At 50.4% G+C, this 19,045-nt stretch overlaps 2 protein-coding genes across 3 annotated transcripts; one reads left to right on the plus strand and one right to left on the minus strand.

Moving 5' to 3' along the window:
• The first annotated feature begins 705 nt into the window (after positions 1–705).
• Pomgnt1 (protein O-linked mannose N-acetylglucosaminyltransferase 1 (beta 1,2-)) lies at positions 706–10,365 on the plus strand. 2 transcript variants are annotated; one of them, XM_021199770.2, is made up of 22 exons: positions 706–787; positions 1,232–1,410; positions 1,968–2,082; positions 2,202–2,320; positions 2,846–2,911; positions 2,999–3,112; positions 3,890–4,007; positions 4,182–4,280; positions 4,418–4,545; positions 4,868–4,938; positions 5,159–5,234; positions 5,391–5,474; positions 5,556–5,597; positions 5,787–5,845; positions 6,064–6,136; positions 6,221–6,349; positions 6,432–6,557; positions 8,244–8,308; positions 8,503–8,547; positions 8,771–8,906; positions 9,544–9,653; positions 9,741–10,365. In XM_021199770.2, the coding sequence occupies exons 2-22, from the start codon at positions 1,291–1,293 to the stop codon at positions 9,826–9,828; spliced, it is 1,983 nt and encodes a 660-aa protein (XP_021055429.1). In that variant the 5' UTR covers positions 706–787; positions 1,232–1,290; the 3' UTR covers positions 9,829–10,365. The 2 variants fall into 2 exon arrangements, with proteins under 2 accessions (XP_021055429.1, XP_021055430.1); XM_021199771.2 differs by lacking the exons at positions 706–787; positions 1,232–1,410 and adding an exon at positions 1,515–1,783.
• A 2,706-nt stretch (positions 10,366–13,071) lies between these two features.
• Tspan1 (tetraspanin 1) lies at positions 13,072–18,113 on the minus strand. The gene is made up of 8 exons (XM_021201179.1): positions 17,981–18,113; positions 17,509–17,573; positions 14,837–15,043; positions 14,614–14,688; positions 14,398–14,496; positions 14,164–14,316; positions 13,778–13,861; positions 13,072–13,505 (listed from the first exon to the last, which is right to left on the minus strand). The coding sequence occupies exons 2-8, from the start codon at positions 17,563–17,565 to the stop codon at positions 13,458–13,460; spliced, it is 723 nt and encodes a 240-aa protein (XP_021056838.1). The 5' UTR covers positions 17,566–17,573; positions 17,981–18,113; the 3' UTR covers positions 13,072–13,457.
• Between the last annotated feature and the right edge of the window lie 932 nt (positions 18,114–19,045).

Genomic DNA, 19,045 nt, shown 5'->3' on the forward strand with positions numbered 1-19,045 from the left:
AATTTCTGTGAGTTCAAGTTCAGCCGGGTCTACATGGAGAGTTCCAGGATAGCCAGGGCTATAAGGGAATGGGTTTGCTCCTGCTTCCTCAGAAAAGAACTAATCGGGGCTGGAAAGGGTTCAGTGGTTAAGCACACCTGGTGCTCTTCTAGAGGCGTGGTTAGGATCACAACTTTAACTTCGGCTCCAGGGCCATCAGGTCTGGTTTCTTCAAGGAGCGCCCGCACTACCTGCACATGCACACAATCAAAGAGCATTTTGGGTTTTCTTAAAGATGGGGTAATCACGGTGCCTCTTAATCACGGTTTATGAAATCGAGTTAACGTAAGCGCTCAAAATAGTAGCGGAGCAGGTTTCTAATCCTCTCCTCCCCGGCCTGGAAACAGCCTTGCAGGGCTGGGCCAGGCCTCGGAGCTGCAGCCCTCTGACCCTGTCGTGCCCAGTGAGCTGGCCGGAGGTCCCGGAAAGCCGATAGCTCCGGCTCCGCGGTGCCGGAGATGTGCTCTCGCCCGGGGTCCACTCGTGCCGGCCGCAGCCCTGCAGGCCAGGCAGAGCACGCCGGCTCCCCTCTCGCGGCAGACGCCCGGCCGCGGCGGCCGCCGCCCTAAGCGCCGCCCGCCGCCCTCTCACCCCGCGGCGGCGGCGGCGGAAGCGGCGGGGCGGGCCGGCCGGGGCGGGGCGGGGCGCGAGAGGCATGGAGGAGGCGGAGGCCGCGGAGGCCGCGGCGCGCGGGGCCGAGCTGTGCGGGCCCGAGCGCGGCCCGAGCGGGGCCCGGGGCCCCTGAGCCGTAAGTGCCTCCCAGTGCGGGTCTCAGAGAGGTGATGCGGGCTGGGTGGGTCTTCTGAACCTTCCGGCCTCCCAGAGCCCGGAGAGGAGAGGAGCCGAGCCAGATGGGATGGGGCGAGGGTGGAGGATTGGGGCGCGGGAGGTCGCTGTTACGGTTCTACCCAAGGGCTGGGAGGGACTGGCATTTGGACCTTTGAAGGACTGACGAATCGTTAAGAGTTGATTGAGTTACTGGCCTCCGCCGCGGAGGCCCTGATCCCGCACACAGTTCCTCTAGCCCCAGGGAATTTTCAGGTGATCCAACTCCTCTAAAGATTTTTCTGGCCAGACCCAGAGAAGTTGAGCCACGTTGCTTAGGGCACACAGCTCAGCAGTTTGCTGAGAGAAGTCATTCCAGAAGGCATTAAGCTTTGGGACAAACGTCTTACTCTATGTGACTCTGTAGTCCCCTCAGATTCCTGAAGTCATGGACTGGCCGGGACAGGGGTGATTCCCTAATCCAGTATGGATGACTGGAAGCCCAGTCCCCTCATCAAGCCCTTTGGGGCTAGGAAGAAACGGAGCTGGTACCTCACCTGGAAGTATAAACTGACAAACCAGCGGGCCCTGAGGAGATTCTGTCAGGTAAATGAGGTCCCACGTGTCCCCAAAGCTGGCTTCCTAACTTTACGCTAGGAACAGACTAGGAACTAACTACCTTGGCTACCAAGAAGAGGCAGCAAATTCCTGGAGGGGAAACCTCCCTGTCTCTTACAGCCTTCTCAGGCAGTGGTTTAGAGCCAGGATTCTGGAATCAGAACCCAAGTCTGACCTCGACATCCAACAGAAACCAGAAGTGTGGTCAGTCAGGCTTTGTCCCTGACAACCAACTGTCAGGCGGTGTGGCCTACATTCTTCTGTGTCTCTGGTTCTCGGGTCCTAAATCCCTCTCAAGGAACTAGTTATGGAGGGGACCAAGGAAGTCAAGGACTCCAATGGGAAAATACAAGACTATGGGGTAGGAAAGGGCTGGTGGTGGAAGGGGACATTCTCTGGGAGACGGCCACAAATCTGTGTCCCGATTGGGAACCAGAAAGAGGAGAGTCAAGGTCCCTGTGTCCTCTCTAGCCAAGGTCATACTTTCAGAAGGCCTCTGTGATCTGGAAAGGGCTTGCCGCAGTCACCCCCATTTTCCTACTCAGACAGGGGCTGTGCTTTTCCTGCTGGTGACCGTCATTGTCAACATCAAGTTGATCCTGGACACTCGGAGAGCAATCAGCGAGGCCAATGAAGACCCAGAACCGGAACAAGACTATGGTGGGGGCCGGCTGAGGGGGGGAACCCTGGGGTCTCACGGCAGGAATGGCGTGCAGATCCCACAGAGTGTGACTCTGCTAGTGAGTCATCACCCACGCCTGTCACAATTCCCTCTGCAGATGAGGCCCTAGGACGTCTGGAGTCCCCTCGGCGCAGAGGCAGCAGTCCCCGGCGGGTGCTGGATGTGGAAGTGTACTCCAGTAGAAGCAAAGTGTATGTGGCGGTGGATGGCACTACGGTGAGTGGACCAGTGTCTTCAGTCCATTCAGAGCACGGTGGGAACCGCTGCCCTCTGCCTATTGGATTGGACTTATTAGGATTGAGTGAACGGTCTATGAAATGCCTGTGTGGCAAAGGCTTGGCAGTGATCAGGGGCATTAGCCGGCAGCTAACTCCCTTATTATTATGTAACCACTTCCTCATCCCTTTGGCTTCAGCCTTGGGCCAGCCACTGGGGTCCTAGAGGTAATGGGACTTGCCCTTCCTAGAGAGGCTCACTGGTAGAGGGTTAGGAGATCTGCGCAGTTAAGCAGGGACAGTCCATGGCTCTTGGTGCCAGGGAAGTGTTAAAAGGTGGATTGTAAAGCAACAAAACCTTTTCCGATGAGGGTACCCTGGAGGCTTTCTGGGAGAGTCAGCCTTCAGTCTGAGTTAGAACCATAGACAGTGATAATACACCAGGCTGGTGTGGTTCCTGCTTCTAAGATGGAGTCACTGTGAGCGCCAGGGTGAATAGCTGGATTCTGTTTCTGCCACTGTGTAGGTGCTAGAGGATGAGGCCCGGGAGCAGGGCCGAGGCATCCATGTCATCGTCCTCAACCAAGCCACGGTGAGCTTAAGGATGGGAGAGCCCGAGGGCCGAAGCTAGGGTCGCCTTGCTGGTGACCCCATCTCATAAGAGGTTTGCTCCTGACAGGGCCACGTGATGGCAAAGCGTGTGTTTGACACATACTCCCCTCATGAGGATGAGGCCATGGTGCTGTTCCTCAACATGGTGGCACCTGGCCGTGTGCTGATCTGCACAGTGAAGGTCAGTGAGTCCCCCTAGCTCTGGTTGTGCTCGGGACGTCTAGAGAAAGGTGGCTCAAGTTTCAGTCTGAGTCTAGCTTTTTGTTTTTGTTTTGTTTGTAATCAGTTCAGCGGTTTCTGAGCTCTGTGCCAGGTACTGCAGCATTGGATGCTGAAGATACAATACAAGGCAGATTCCCTACCTCCCCGGAGCTCACATCTCAGTGGTAGCAATGAAAACAGCCAGCTCAGCCAGTAGTGTCAGGAAATGACAGGTGAAGAAGACAGTAAAGAGGGGGGATGGTGGGGCTGCATTTTAGGGAGGGAACACCTCTTCGAGAAATAGGAGATGAGCAGAAGACCGGAGGAAGAGAGAAGTAGGCTAGACAGTTGTCTGGAAGAAGAATTATCTTAGGAAGAAACTTCTGAAACGGCCAACACAAAAGACCCTGAAGTGGGCCAGTGCCTGGCAAGCTTGAGGGACAGCAAGGATGCCAGTGAAGTTGAACAAGAAAAGAGGGGTGGGGAAAGAGTGTGGAGAGGTGGCAGGACGCAGGTGCCGGACACGTGGGTAAAGGACTTACTTTTAATATCTAAGTGACTTGGAATGAGTCTCAGACTCTTAAGCCTTTCATACTTTTTTTGTCTATGAAAGAGAGTAACCAAAGGGTATTGTTGGAGTCAGTGAGTCGACTTACGTAAAAGGTTTTATATGTAGTGCTTGAAACGTAGCCAGTACTGAGTGAGGCCAGGTCTCCTGGGCCCACACAAATCATGACTGTCTGTTTTGGTCCTCCAGGATGAGGGCTCCTTCCACCTCAAGGACACAGCAAAGGCTCTGCTGAGGAGCCTGGGAAGTCAGGCAGGCCCTGCCCTTGGCTGGAGGGACACTTGGGCCTTCGTGGGACGAAAAGGAGGTGTGGGGACCAAGGCTGTCCACCCTGTAGTATCAAGGGAGGAGAAGAATGATAGGAGAGAGGGTGGTGTGGGAAGGGAGTAGATCAGAGTCAGTGAAAAGAGGCGAGGATTTGGGAGGAAGCCCCATTCTCCAGGCTGGGCCTTCAGTGTCCCTCATTCCTGCCTTTGGCCAGGTCCTGTACTTGGCGAGAAACATTCTAAATCTCCTGCCCTCTCCTCCTGGGGTGACCCGGTCCTGCTGAAGACAGATGTGCCACTGAGCTCAGCTGAAGGTGGGCTTAGTGGGGGGCGGGGCTCCGGCAGTGTTTGAGCAGAGAATGGACATTTGGATCCTCATTGAGGCTGGTTTTTCCTTGCCTGTGTGCTTGGGGCTTCCCCAACATAGCATCCTGTTGGCTTCCTCCCCTAGAGGCTGAGTGTCAATGGGCAGATACGGAGTTGAACCGCCGCCGCAGGCGCTTCTGCAGCAAAGTGGAGGGCTACGGGAGCGTGTGCAGTTGCAAGGACCCGACGCCTATTGAGTTCAGCCCTGACCCAGTAAGTGGGGTCGGAGCAGTGAGGTTTTGACTCCTTCCCAGCTTAGCAAAAGGCCTTAGGAACAATCCACAACTTAGGTTTTCTCTACCTTGACTTGGTAGGGGCTGAGGATGTGTGTATACTAAACTCTGAAGACAGGTTGGGGTTAGGACAGACTGTTTCCAGGGCTGGGTGGACTGTGTGTGGAAAGACAAGAACAAGGAAGACCCTTGTCCCTTCACTATCAGCCCTGAGGCTCTTTACTGCACTGAGAATTCTTCCCTAAATGGAGATCCTAGTTGGAAGGGGGAAGAAGGAAAGCTAAAAGCTGTTTCTCACACAGCTTCCAGACAATAAGGTCCTCAATGTGCCTGTGGCTGTCATTGCAGGGAACCGGCCCAATTACCTGTACAGGTGAGCCTGGAAGTGGGCTGTACTCAGCACTGAACAGGGGGGCTCAGGAAGTGGGTGGTGCTTTAGCTCGACTTCTTGTACAAGGAACTGTTAAAGGAGGCAAAAAGGCAGCAGATGCTAGGCCTGTGGGTAAACACAGAACATATGGGCCTGTTTAAGAACACGGGAGTTGTGAGTTGAGAGGAGAAAGAGCCCTGATCTACTTTCCTGGGCTCCTCAGGATGCTGCGCTCTCTGCTCTCAGCCCAAGGGGTCTCTCCACAGATGATAACGGTCTTCATTGATGGCTACTATGAGGTGAGTGCGGCTGGGGCCTCAGGTGGACCAGGACGACAGCCTATGGGTGCTAAAAAGCAGTGATCAGTGAGGGCTGTGAAATATGACAGGCTTGACACATTGGGGCCTGCAGAGGTGGGGACGGTAACACACAGTGACTGGTGACCGTGCCCTCAGGAGCCAATGGATGTGGTGGCGCTGTTTGGTCTGAGAGGCATTCAGCATACTCCTATCAGCATCAAGAACGCCCGTGTGTCCCAGGTATTCCTTGGCAAGGGTGGAGGGGGCAGATACCTGGCCCCACCCCTGCCTCAGGTCTTATGTGCCCAATTCCCCACCTAGCACTACAAGGCCAGCCTCACTGCCACTTTCAACCTGTTTCCGGTGAGTACCACTGATACAATCCTTGGGTCTCTAGAGAGAAATGATGTTATGAAAACTCTTCCCTCACCGGGCCTTGCCCTTGTGATCTGAAGGCTAGGGTGGGTAGTGCCTGATCACTAGGCCTGAAGACAGATCCATGGAATAAGAGCAACTTCCTTGGAACCATGATGTTCCCTCCTGTCCCTGTAGGAGGCCAAGTTTGCTGTGGTTCTGGAAGAGGACCTGGACATTGCTGTGGATTTTTTCAGGTGACCGGGGTAGCCCACAGTTGAAGGATGTGGTGAGGTGCCTTGGAGAGCTTTGAATGAGCTGAGAAGTTGGGGGAGAGCTTGTGTAGCTAGGAGGGCGGGCTTGTATAGAAGGTGGAAAGGATGAACGGAGACAGTGGGACTACCAGCCCTGCACTTCCAACATCATCGTGTATCTGGGGCTGCCTCTCTGAACTCTTCAACTCTGGCTTTCTCAGTTTCCTGAGCCAGTCCATCCACCTGCTGGAGGAAGATGACAGCCTGTACTGCATCTCTGCCTGGAATGACCAGGTAGCCTAGGTGGCCAGGGCTTAATCAGCATGGGAACCTGTCAAGGTCTGGGGCTAATGCCTCCTATGTTGCCCTTGTCCTTAGGGGTATGAACACACAGCTGAGGATCCAGCACTACTGTACCGTGTGGAGACCATGCCTGGGCTAGGATGGGTGCTCAGGAAATCTTTATACAAGGAGGAGCTTGAGCCCAAGTGGCCCACACCAGAAAAGGTACCCAGCAGGGGTAGGGTGAATGGGCTGGAATCCCTGTCAATTTCAGACTTGTAGCCTTCACAGTGTTTTGTGACCACAGCTGTGGGATTGGGACATGTGGATGCGGATGCCGGAGCAACGCCGGGGCCGAGAGTGTATCATCCCGGATGTTTCCCGATCCTACCACTTTGGCATCGTCGGCCTCAACATGAACGGCTACTTTCATGTGAGTGGGGAATTAGGATGTAGGCTGCTATATGGCTTAGTTGTCAGGGACATGGACTCTGGAGCCTATTTTTGGTACATACTAGCCACATCAGTTTAGGGAGGTTATTGTTCTGTTTCTGCCAGTTTCTCTATCTGTAAAATGAGGATTAAAAATGCTGCCTGCCAAGGGCCCAGCATATCACAACCTTGTGATTCCAGTACATGAGAAGCTGAGGCAGGAAGAGCATGAGTCTGAGGTGCTGTCTCAGAAAACAAAACCAGCAACAGTAATGCCAGCTGGTCCTAATCCCAGAGCCAGGAGGGTGACTGTGAGTTCAAGGATACAGACTAACAAAAAAGTAACAACAAAAACTCAGAATTCTTGAACTATTTCTCTCATTATAAGGTTTGATCTGAAATTGAAACAAACCAAAAAATTTAGGGGTGGTGGTAATAAAGGTTAAAACACCTTTATTCCCAGCACTTGGAAGGCAGAGGTAGGCAGATCTCTGAGGTCAACGTTATCCCAGACTTCCCGTCTTGAAAAACAAACAAACAAAAAAAATTAGATTTATTTTTTTATTTTTGTCTATGACTGTGCACTGTGTGTGAGCCTGGGTCTGAGGAAGTCAGAAGAGAGCATCAGATGTCCCTGGGACTGGAGTTACAAGATTGTGAGCCACCGTGTAGGTGCTGGGTACTAGACCTCTGATCTTCTGCAAAAATATCAAGTGATCCTAACCACTGAGTCATCTCTCCATCCCCTGAACACGTTTTTAAATGATTTGTTTTATACATATGAGTGTTTTGCTTGCATGTGTGTACATGTATCATGTTTGTGTCTGATGGCTAAGGAATCTAGAAGAGGACACTGGGTCTCCTGTAACCAGAGTTACAGATGGTTGTCAACCACCATCTGGGTGCTGAGAACCAAACTTGGGGCCTCTAACAGCATCAAGCTAGATGGTGGTGGTACAAGACTTTAATCCAATATTTGGGAGGCAGAAGCAAGTGGGTCTCTGTGAGTTTGAAGCCAGCCTGGTCTACAGAGTGAGTTCCAGGACAGTCGGGGCTACACAGAGAAACCCTATCTCAAAAAAACAAAAAGAAAAAAAAAGTGCATTTGAAACAGTACAGCTGAAAGGGATATATTTAATTTAGAACCTCCTAGAAGCAAGAGAAGCTAATAAAGCCTTATTTACCAATATTTACCATATTTCTTATTTACCAAGGAAGGACAAGTGCTTCCTCAGGCCATTCATAGAACCTGAATCAGCAGTTTCCTTCCTTCTAACCCATCTTTGCAATTGGCTACATCCAACCGAATGGTGTCTCTTTCTCCGTCTCCCCTTCCTCCCCCCTCTTCCACACACATGCACACACACACACACACACACACACACACACACACATCCTTACCCCTTGTTTTTTCAGGCAGGGTCTCTTGTAGCTCAGCCTGAGACTGGTCTTGAACTTCTGACCCTCCTGCCTCCATATTTCTTTACTTCTAAGTCTCTGTAGCATATCTAGGGAAAACCGGTGGGAACAGGACGAGTTTATGGTTCAGCAGCTTGAGCCAAGGGACCAGACCAAATTAAAGGTAGTATGAGCTTGCCAAAGACGGCAAATCAGAGGGCCCTGGGTCAGTGAGCAAGTGTGGGCCACACCAAGAGAGCCTTGCCGTCTGTCCTCATTTCTGTTTCAGGAGGCCTACTTCAAGAAGCACAAGTTCAACACAGTTCCAGGTGTCCAGCTCAGGAATGTAGACAGGTAGAGACTGGCAGCAGGCTAAGGGTGGGTATCTAAGGCTTGCTGGCCAGTCCTTGCTAGTCCTTTCCTGTCTGGGGCCTTGGGCATTTGCCTCACCCTGCTGTACCTTTTCCCCGTGTGACCCTTTGCCCTGCTCATTCCTTTCCATGGACCCGAGGGCCTCTCCTCCTGATTTGTCTCTCCCTCCCCTTCAGTCTGAAGAAAGAAGCTTATGAAGTGGAAATTCACAGACTGCTCAGGTATGGCCTAGGGCAATTGGGATGCCTGAAAGGGAGTAAGGAATCTAGCTCTCTTGGTGCCACCATTAATGGGCACTATAGAAAATAGAAACCAGTGTGCTCTGGTACAGACATTAAGAACTGAAAGAAGGTGGCAGGGAGCATTAACTCAAGCTCAGGGCCCTGTGTGTCCCATCTAGGAAGTAGGCCCTGTTTCGGCCTTAACTTTTCTACCCCAATGCAGCGAGGCTGAGGTTTTGGACCACAGCAAGGACCCTTGTGAAGACTCCTTCCTGCCAGACACGGAGGGCCATACCTATGTGGCGTTTATCCGAATGGAGAAAGACGATGACTTCACCACCTGGACTCAGCTTGCCAAGGTGCCTCAGGCTACACCTTCCTCAGTAGTACCCTCATCAACATGTGCTGCCCCAGCTAGCAAGAGTCCTTGTTAGAGAATTTTCAACCTCAGAACCTCTCATACACTCCAGAATCTCACTTCCTAGCCAGGTGTAGTGCCGGCCTTTAATGCAGCAGTTGGGAGGCAGAGGCAGGCAGATCTCTGATTCAAGGACCAGCCTTGGTCTACAGAGTGAGTTCCAGAATAGCCTATGACTACACAGAGAAACCCTGTCTCAAAAAAAAACAAAGAAGAAAACCTCTTTCTCTTTTTTGTTTTGTTTTGTTTTGTTTTTTCAAGGCAGGGTTTCTCTGTGTAGCCCTGGCTGTCCTGGAACTCACTCTGTAGACCAGGCTGTCCTCGAACTCAGAAATCTGCCTGCCTCTGCCTCCCAAGTGCTAGGACTAAAGGTGTGCGCCACCACTGCCCTGCTGAAGAGAACCTCTCTCTTTTTTTTTTTTTTTTTGGTTTTTCGAGAAGAACCTCTCTTTTAAGCCCTTGCTCAAATCCATAGTCCAGGCAATGCTTCCTCTTGAAGGGTGAGGCTCTGCAAGGCCTTCAGGGTATCATCTCCATGGCTTCCTGACTCTCTCTCTCTCCTACTCTATCCCTGCTAGTGCCTCCATATTTGGGACCTGGATGTTCGTGGCAACCACCGGGGCCTGTGGAGATTATTTCGGAAGAAGAACCACTTTTTGGTGGTGGGGGTCCCAGCCTCCCCTTACTCGTGAGTCACCCTGTTCTGCCCTAGGAAATGGCCTCCTGGGACTGAAGCATGTCCTCTCCCCTGTACCGTTCATCTGTTATGTTTCAGAGTGAAGAAACCACCATCAGTCACCCCTATTTTCCTGGAGCCACCCCCAAAGGAAGAAGGAGCCCCAGGGGCTGCTGAACAAACGTGAAGCCTCCTCCAGGACCCTGCAGGGCTGGGTACTGTGTACCCCCAGACAAGCTAGCCCGTTGCCCTATCCTGTAGGATTTAGTAGATGCTGGTAGGGGGTAGGGCTGGCTTGTTTTTAACATGGAATTTAATTACTAACTACAAGGGGAAGGATCCCCTGCTCCAACACCCCTATTCCTGAGTTTAAGGTCTATTTATTTACTTCCTTGTCAAAGAAGAGCAGGAGAGTTCCAGGACCTCTTTGGGATCCCTGGGTAGCTGATCCACTATTTATTGACTGTCCTGGGGCCTTGGGAGTAGGCCCAACCTGGGGCCTTTATTCCTCTCTGGACCAGGATGCTGCCCTGAGGGTGGGACTGGCTCATACTCAGGAAAACTGCTGTGCCCAACTGATGGACAGGCCCATGTGAGGTCCATGTGCTGACAGACTCACTCAGAGACCTTTAGACACTGGACCAGGCCTCCTCTTAGCCTTCTCTTTGTCCAGATTTCCAAAGCTGGATAAAGATGGTCATTGATTAAAAAAGAAGAAAACCTCTGGGGGTGTATTTTGTAATAGTTTTGTGGGGAGTATGGCGTGGTGGTGAGGGAGAGAGAATCACTGGATAAATGGTGAGGTGTTTGGGGTTTTTTGTTTTTTTGTTTTAACTGTCTGCCATAGTTTATCTTCTGTGTGAAGCCATTTGGCCACCAGGGGATGCCCAAGTCTCAAGCTTCAAGTCTTGTTTCAGAAGGGTTCCACCCTGGTACCAGCCGACTTTACATGCCTTGCCTACTTGGTCCTGAGCTCCAAGCAGCCATCTCACACCCCTTCCTCACTGTTAACTATCCTGCTAGCTCTATCCTTGTTTGTCTGAGCCCAGCACCTGTCCCCAGAAACGGAGTAAGTGGGTAAGAGAGACCAAAAAGGACGAGTCGGGGTGGATGAGGTAATGCTCTGGAGGTAACCATAGTGGAGACAGGAAGTGACTGGACCAGAAACAGTGGCAGCCACAGGAGTGTGGGAGATGATTTTGAGAGAAGATACTGGGCAGGCAGATACAGGAGCAAGGGTTTCTGTGACCTGGATTGGTTGTGTGCAGAATTCCATATAGGGATGTTTTTCTGCATTAAAGGTCCATGGTTTTCATCAGAGGCTAGTAACTCAAAGGAGCCTAGGAAAGTCTGATTTAATCACCAAAAACCAGACAGTATAGTCCTTTGGGAGTCAGATAGCCCAAGGCAGGGGAACATGACCTTTAAGGCTCTGAAGATTAAGATCAGGACCTGAGTGGATCAGAATGTAAGAAAGGGTCTAACTCTTGCCAAGGACGGGAACTTACTGGAATTCCTGCCCTTTATCTTTGCTGTCCTGGTGCCCCTTACTGGTGCCTAGAGCTCAGCAGTAGTATCATGGAATATGGCTTTGACATTGGTCACCCCCCTGATCCCCTTCAGTGTTCATTAGAGCTAGAGTTTCAGGTGGCAAAGTAGGCACAGGAGAAACAATTAGACCGTGGTGAAGTGGCAGCCCTCCCTGGACAAACAAATCCTCTTCCTCCCCGTCCTCCTCCTGCTTCCACACAGGCACCTGTGGGAGGAATAGAGTTTGTGTGTGAGATACAGTTTGCTGGCAAAGGGTGAAGGCCAACTAGTTCTCTATCTAGAATCCTAGTAGATTCTTGGTCAGGCTTCACTGAAGCTGTGTGGCTCTGGCCAAGCCTCTGTTCTTTTTTGGGCCCAACAAGTGGGTGGGTGATAGCTGTGGGCTGCTCTGGAAAAGCCCATAGAAACAGATGGGGGGTAGGGATGTCAAAGGGAAGGGAGGAGGGAAGATAGTCAAAATGGCTTTGCCTGGTGGCAGCCACTGTCCTGCACCAACAGCATTTCCCTGGAGGCTGCCGCTTGGAAGTTCAGAGGCATTCAAGTTTTGTTTTTTTGATGGGCTTTTTTTCTGAGACAGAGTTTTCCTGAGAGGACTTGGCTGTCTTGGAACTCACTATGTAGACCAGGCTGGCCTCAGACTCAGAGATCTGCCTGCTTCTGCCTCCCAGGTGCTGCGGTTAAAGGCGTGCACCACCAAAGTCCTGCATTTTTTTAAAAAAGACATTTAGATTTTTTTTTTCAGGCATTCTGTTCAGTTTCTTCAGGTTAGACTGTTACTGTGTCAAGCAAGGTCCACCCAGTTACAGGAGCCAGTCTGGCAGTTAAGGACTAGGTAAAGACTAGGGATGTATATAGTGGTGTGTTTGCCTAGCACACATGAAGTCGGGTGTGATCCCCAATACCTCCTAAAAGCAGTCATGGTGATGGATAAATATCTCTAAACCGAGCACTTAGGAGACCGAAGCAGGAATTCAGGGTCATCCTCAGCTGTATAGAAAGTTCAAAGCCGGTTTGGGCTGTATGAGATCCCTCCATCTCTAAGCAGAAACAACAAAGAAGTGAGATCTTGGCCAGGTGTGATGGTGCACAACTTTAATCCCAGCATTCAAGAGGTAGAGGCCTCTGAGGCAGATCTCTGAGTTTGAGGCCTTCCTGGCCTACAAAACAGGATCTAGAATGACCAGAACCACATTGACGACCTCTTTTTCAAAAACAAAGGAAAAAGAATGCTTGGGTGAAAGAGCCAGAGTGCTATAATTATGCTCTCAGCCCCTGCATTATCTGTGCCACCATGATCAAGCAGGCCACACCCTTCAGCTGCCCAGTTCCTGATGAAGATGATGGGAACATACCCGATAAGTCCAGCTACCCTTAGGGCACAGCTCTGGAATTGCTGAAGAACTTGTGAATACTCCCATTAATGGGAGAGGCCCCCTCCTCTGTTGCCCCCCAATAAAATGCATACCCCCACAAAGTATACAGATCTTTAGAGCAATGGATATGCCAACACCAAAGAATAAATTATTTTGAGACTCCCCAAAGTAGGGCATATAGCTTAGACCTACTTATCTAAGTTCCTGGAGGGCTCCCGCGAGTGACTCCACCCACACAGCCCTGACTTGGCACGAGCTTGTTATTTTCATAGCTTTCCAGTCCAGTGCCCTTCACCAGGAGGGAGAACTTTCACCGCAAAGCCCTCATGGTACATAAACGTAGGCCAATGCAGCTCCCACTTCCTCAGTGTACTCTTGGACACTCTTACTCTCCCTCCCAGGCTGGAACCAGGTACCTACGTCCCTTCCCTCCCACCCTGCTGAGTCTCCAGCTTCACAGAAGTCAGTGCAACTTAGGCAATCAGGACCCATCTCTCCAAGCATACACAGGCCAATTAGAAATATTTTCATTGGTTTATAGGTTCCTTCTATACATTCCTTCTATGACTTTACAGTGTTAGGAAATGCCCAGGCTGTAAGTGCCTTCATCCACTAGTGGAGTCCTAGGATCATCAAGTTTCAGGAAATGGGCAGACATGACATGGCTGCCGCTGAGACTGGGACCAATGTCCCCTTCACCCCACCAGTGGAAGAACAAGGCAGACAAAGCCCACAAGGTAGTCCCTATTTAGCCCAAAGTCCTGAGCAGCAAAGGCAAATCCATTCCAGCCCAAATGACATTTCATCTCCACCCATTGCTGCTGCTTAGCTGTGCCAAGTGCCTCTTCCTGGTTTCCATGTGACGGCAGCAAGTCAGGAGGAAGAAGCAGTCTTATTTCAGATTGCAGTATAGATACATGGATACAACCATGGCAGCCAGCTGATGGGGAGGAACAGGGAGACATGGAAGGACATGATTGAGATCCTCAAGGACTGATTTCTTGCCTGCCCTGAGTAGCCTACACAAAGCACTGTTTTCTCAATGGTAGGAGACATGCCCGGCACCCATAGGCCCCCAAGTTCAGTCCTCAGCTCCAGAAATGAAAACACTAGAGTTCTTTTTCCTCTAAAGAAGCCTCGGAGACGGGCTAATCTGTACAGGTCAGGTGGAAACTGATAGACACCCCAGTTCCAGTCTTCATACTGACTTACCTCTAGGGCCGCAACTCCAACTGCCACACCACCCACAGTGACTGCATTGGCTCTGATTCTATGCAGAATCTCTTTGAAACAACCCTTGGAGAGAGGAGAGAGTATTTATAGCTGGCAATGCCCTACCTCCAGCACACTTACTACTACTTACTGTAAAGTCATTAAAGCAATCAAACTGGTGCTGGGTGGTGGCGGCACACAGGAGGCAGAGGCAGGCAGACCTCTGTTAGTTCAAGCCCAGCCTGGTCTACACAACAAGCTCCAGGACAGCCAGAGCTACACAGAGAAGCCCTGTCTCAAGACAATCCCATGCCATCACTTACCTGTACCATGCCATCACTTACCTGTACCATGCCATCACATACCTGTCCCATGCCATCACTTACCTGTACCTCCATACTCTCGGCCTTATCCTCGGTGCATGGTTCAACTGTATGGTTGCCAGGGTTGGCACAACAGGGAGAGGGGAAGACTTTATTCTCTTTGACGAAACGTGAGGCATTAAAATCTGTGTAGTTGTTGAAGCCACAGCAATGCAGCTGCAGACAAAATGGGATTGGTGATTGATTGTTCCTTGCCTTTCTCCCTCTCTGTTTCCAAATCCTCCCAGCCCACCTTACCTCTTCCATTGTAGTGTTCCACACTTGGGTGAAATCAGTCTGGTAGCCATAGTCTTTTTCGATTGCAGGCACCACCAGAATTGTCAGTAATTGTTCAGCCTGGATGGGTCAGGCCGATATTAAGAGACAGGTAGGGAGAGTAGCCATTCACAGCCCACCACCAACCCTCAGGACTTTGCTCAGTTTCTCTCCCTTTGCCCCATCCCAGTGCCTCACCATTGTGGTGTACACCAGAGCAACCACAGCACCTGCGATCTCGGCGATGAAGATGAGGAGGAGGATGGAAAAGAACTGAACGGAAACAGTAAAACACGTTTTAGGACAACACACCCTCCTTGCCCTACACACATAAGAGGCAGGGGTTCCCCCACGGTGAGGCTCCCACAATCCAGAGGCGGGTTTTGGGACCCCAGAGGCTCGGGAGCTGGATCCAACACACCATCATGAGCACACACTTGTTCTCAGAGTGAGCTCCGTAGCAGCCCAGGAACCCAAGAATAAAGAGCACAGCGCCGGCGGCGATGAGGAAGTAACCCACGTTGACAAACTGCATGGCACTCGATGATAGTGATCCAAAGACTTTCAGGAAAGATGTCCCATCGACGGACACCCAGATTCCCACAGCCAACAGGGCTGCACCACAGAGCTGAGGACAGAAATCAGGTTTTGAAACATTGCTAGCAAATGGTCTCCTTTACACCATCAAATCAGGAAACTTGACCTCTCCTTGACTTTGGAATCTAACAACCCACTGTGCGTGGAGGGGGACATTAACAGGTGCCAGGAAGATGAAGCTGGGACACTTATGACGAATTCACCCGTTTGCTCACCTGGGGCCATAAGCATGAGGTCAGGGCTTCTAGAAACATCCCCAGACTGGGAGGAGACACAACACTTGCCTTTTAGTGTTCTCAGGGCCCTGCCACATAGGTAGGGATGAAAATGGGTCCAGTCTCTCTCATTCTGGGCTGTGAGCGCCTAGAATGGTTGTTTCTCCTTTACATGGAAGCAGTCAGTGGTAGTGTTGAGCAGGCTCAATAGTCACTATAGCAACAGCAGGGTGAGGCTTACACCTGCTTGCGACCTTGAAACAGGGCTGAGGTTGAGAGAGGTTCATTCACCCAGAGGCCCTTTTGGTCCCCCTTCAGGGTGGAATCAGCTGTCGGGCTCCTTTTTCACCCAGACCACTGTCTGACACATAGAAACAGAACACAACTACAGCTTCTCTTCAATGAGGGCCTGGGTACCACAGGTGCTGACCCAAGGTCTTTGGGAGATGAATCAGCCTGACACTGGCTTGTGCCCAGCTCCCACTGAACTAAAGAAACCAGTCTGGCACGGGCATATAAAGATATATATATATATATATATATATATATATATATATATATATATATATATTGTGGCTATATCCCAGGATGTTTGCTTAATGACAAAAGAGCCGGGCTGCTAGCCTTCAGGGTCAAATTTCAAGGAGCCTGGCTTTCCTACCTTGTTCTGCCCAGTCTGGCAAGGCCTAGGCAACAGAGGACAGAAACCAAACTGGATTTGCCTTTAACCCTATCAGGCCAGAGCCCTGGCTCTCCCAATTACTGAATTTCTAGCATTTCCTTCAGTTATCTGAATGAAACCTAGTTCTTGGCAGCCAAAGGAAGCCCAAGGTGCAGACCACATTGGAGTCAAAGAGACTACCTACCCTTTGCCCAGTTTCTCCAAACTGGTACACACGTCATGTCTTTATTCTCTTCCCTCCCACTTGTTATTCTCTGGTGCCACCACCCCTGACCACTGTTTTTAAACACCCTTCTTTTCCTCCTTTCCTTCCCACTGTCCCTTGCCTCTGTCACCATGGCTATTTTTCTGTTCATCTCTAATACTTCCAGTTTCCAAGAACTGACTTTCTTTGAGACCAGGGGTTCTATAATATTCGCAAGGCTACAGCAGGGGTGGAAGGCAGACTTTCCCTTACTGTTGCCAGAGTCCTACCCCACCCCTATGACCTCATTGGCTGCTCACAGGCACCAGACTTTCATATGCCGATGAACCTCCATTGGGTACACATGAGTGTAGCAGATGGCCTCTTCTTTCCCCCCACATGGCTCAAACCATTTCTAAGACATCTTTGTTTTACCGCTCCTCTGCCACCTTTGTTTACTGTGTCCCTTTCTTCTTATCTCTGTCACTATCTCCAGGGTTTGGGCCTCATGGCTCAGCTTCTCAAACAAGCCCTATATAATCTGTTCCTGGTTTTCTAAACAATATCAAATTTCATTACCTCTGGGCCTTCCTACACCCTTTAGGGCTTCCCCACCCATGCAAATATTCAACCTCAACTACTTCCTCCAGAAAGCACTTTCCCACTAGGCTGGATTCAAACCCCTACAGGACCTCCCTTACTTAGCCTTGACGGTAAATCTAAAAGTACCACTTTGCAATTATCAGTGTATATAGCAATTATCAGCCTCTTTGACAATGATCAGACTATCTGATTTACTGAACCTGAGACTCTCAAGGGCAGTGAATGGCCTGGCTCTACCCTAACACATAGCACTGAGTCCTAGTCAATGAATATGTTTTCCTTTTTGTTTGTGGACTCATGCATGCTAAGCAAATGCTCTACCACTGAACAACAATCTCAGCCCCTTAAATGCCAGCCCAGTCAATGCGTACTTATTGAGTCAACTCTAAGAGGCATGGATTCTCAGCTTTTTCAAAGCATGGTGGTCACTGAATTGCCTTTTGCACTATAAACTTAAGCAGATCCCCTTACCTCTCTGAATCGTGAATGCCTATTTAAAAAAAAAGGGGGGGGGGCAATCATTCCTTCTAGCAGACCCTGCCCCAGAATGATCCTTCCTGGAAGGGAGGTGAGAAACTTAAGCTTCTCCATCCCTAACCTTCCCCATCTTCACCCAAACTTCTGTGTGGCAGCCAGGTTGTTAGTGGGATCAGGAATCAGCACCTGGGAAGGGCCTCTGCTTCCTTCTCCCATAGGAAAGTTTACAGGGCAGAGTCTGGGTACATAGTGTCCCACTCTACAGCCTGGCCTCTGTTCAGACTGTGACCTGCGTTCGTAAGGAACCCCAGGAAACCCACAACCGCCATACTTACAAAGATGAGTAGATTGAAGAGGAACATCATGACCTTAATGAATTTGAAGCACTGCATGATGGGTCCTGGGAAACAGAATGCAAAAATTAGGGCCTTACCTCCCTCTTGCCCGCCCTGCGCTGGCTTTTTTTTTTTTTTTTTTTTTTGAGTCCAACATCTTGTTATTTCTCATCAAATTTCCCTCGCATCTGGACTCTAATATCTCAGAACTTTTTCCAGTTCTTATGCTGACACGTATGCCCACCTATACTAGTTCTCAGGTCTTACTATCCCCAGATTCCCACGCAGGTATTACAAGCCTGATCCCACACTCCAGACCACTCAACACCCTTGCCTGACCCCTGTCTTTCCTAATCCTCTTTCTAAACCAATCTCAGATTCTTCAGTACCCACCGATGGCTTTTTCTAGCACTCCAAACCTATTTTCAGACTGGTACCCATTCATAGACTAATCCCTGGTCTGTGCCATCACCTGCTCAGGGCTCTTGGCAATAGGTTCTGAACGGGATCTGCTGCACTCCCGAAGGAACAGAACAGCTCCAGGAAACTGCCACTCAGTACGCTGGCAGAGCGCTGAAGGAGCGGCTAGTCCTCCCACACTACTCACCTACAGGTGGGGCAGGTGCTTTAAAAACCTCCTGCCCGCAGGTCCGCCCGCTGGCCCCACCCAAGGCTGATTAGCCTTCTTTGCCCCTGCTGCCCCCTACTGCCTGGAGATAAGTTCCCAACACTAAAAGCAATAATTAAATCTCTACCTGGAAATGTCACCATAGGCTCTGCCTCTCCTGAAAAGGGGTGTATGGGCAGTGTCGGGAGCTAGACAAGTAGCTCTCCAGAACTTTTGGGTGCCTTGCTCACAATAATGTGATACGATTCTTACCTTGAATCAGTGTGTTCACTGGCACCCACATCTGCACAAGCTGCATCTATATGTTTACACACAAAACTCACAGTCACGTATATAGCATAGAATGGTACTCTTTTTTAATTTTTTCCTTTTTTCTTTTGGTTTTTCAAGACAGGGCAGGGTTTCTCTGTGTAGACCTGGTTGTCCTGGAACTCACTCTGTAGACCAGGCTGGCCTCAAACTCAAAAATCTGCCTGCCTCTGCCTCCCAAGTGCTGGGATTAAAGGCGTGTGCCACTACTGCTCAGCAGAGTGGTACTCTTGAATGTAAATGAACATGTCTCACACTGTCTCTTGCATAAGTATATGCACACACTCGTGAGCACGCACACACACACATATGCACACACAAATGTATTCATATGCACACACTTATGAGAACACACACATGCTCATAATATGCACACTCATACATATGCACACACACATACACTTGCACATGAGTGCACACACACACACACACACACACACACGCAGACACATGCACACACACACACTTTCAAGGAAATGATCATGGTTCTCTGTTCTCACCTCAGAACAGGAAATGGTTATTTTTCCTCTTCCTTTCACAAAACCTACAAGACTTCAAGGTCCTCCTCCTCCTCCTCCTCCTCCTCCTCCTCCTCCTCCT

This window comes from Mus pahari, chromosome 6 (genome assembly GCF_900095145.1).
Source record: "Mus pahari chromosome 6, PAHARI_EIJ_v1.1, whole genome shotgun sequence".
Classification (NCBI taxonomy): Eukaryota; Metazoa; Chordata; class Mammalia; order Rodentia; family Muridae; genus Mus; species Mus pahari.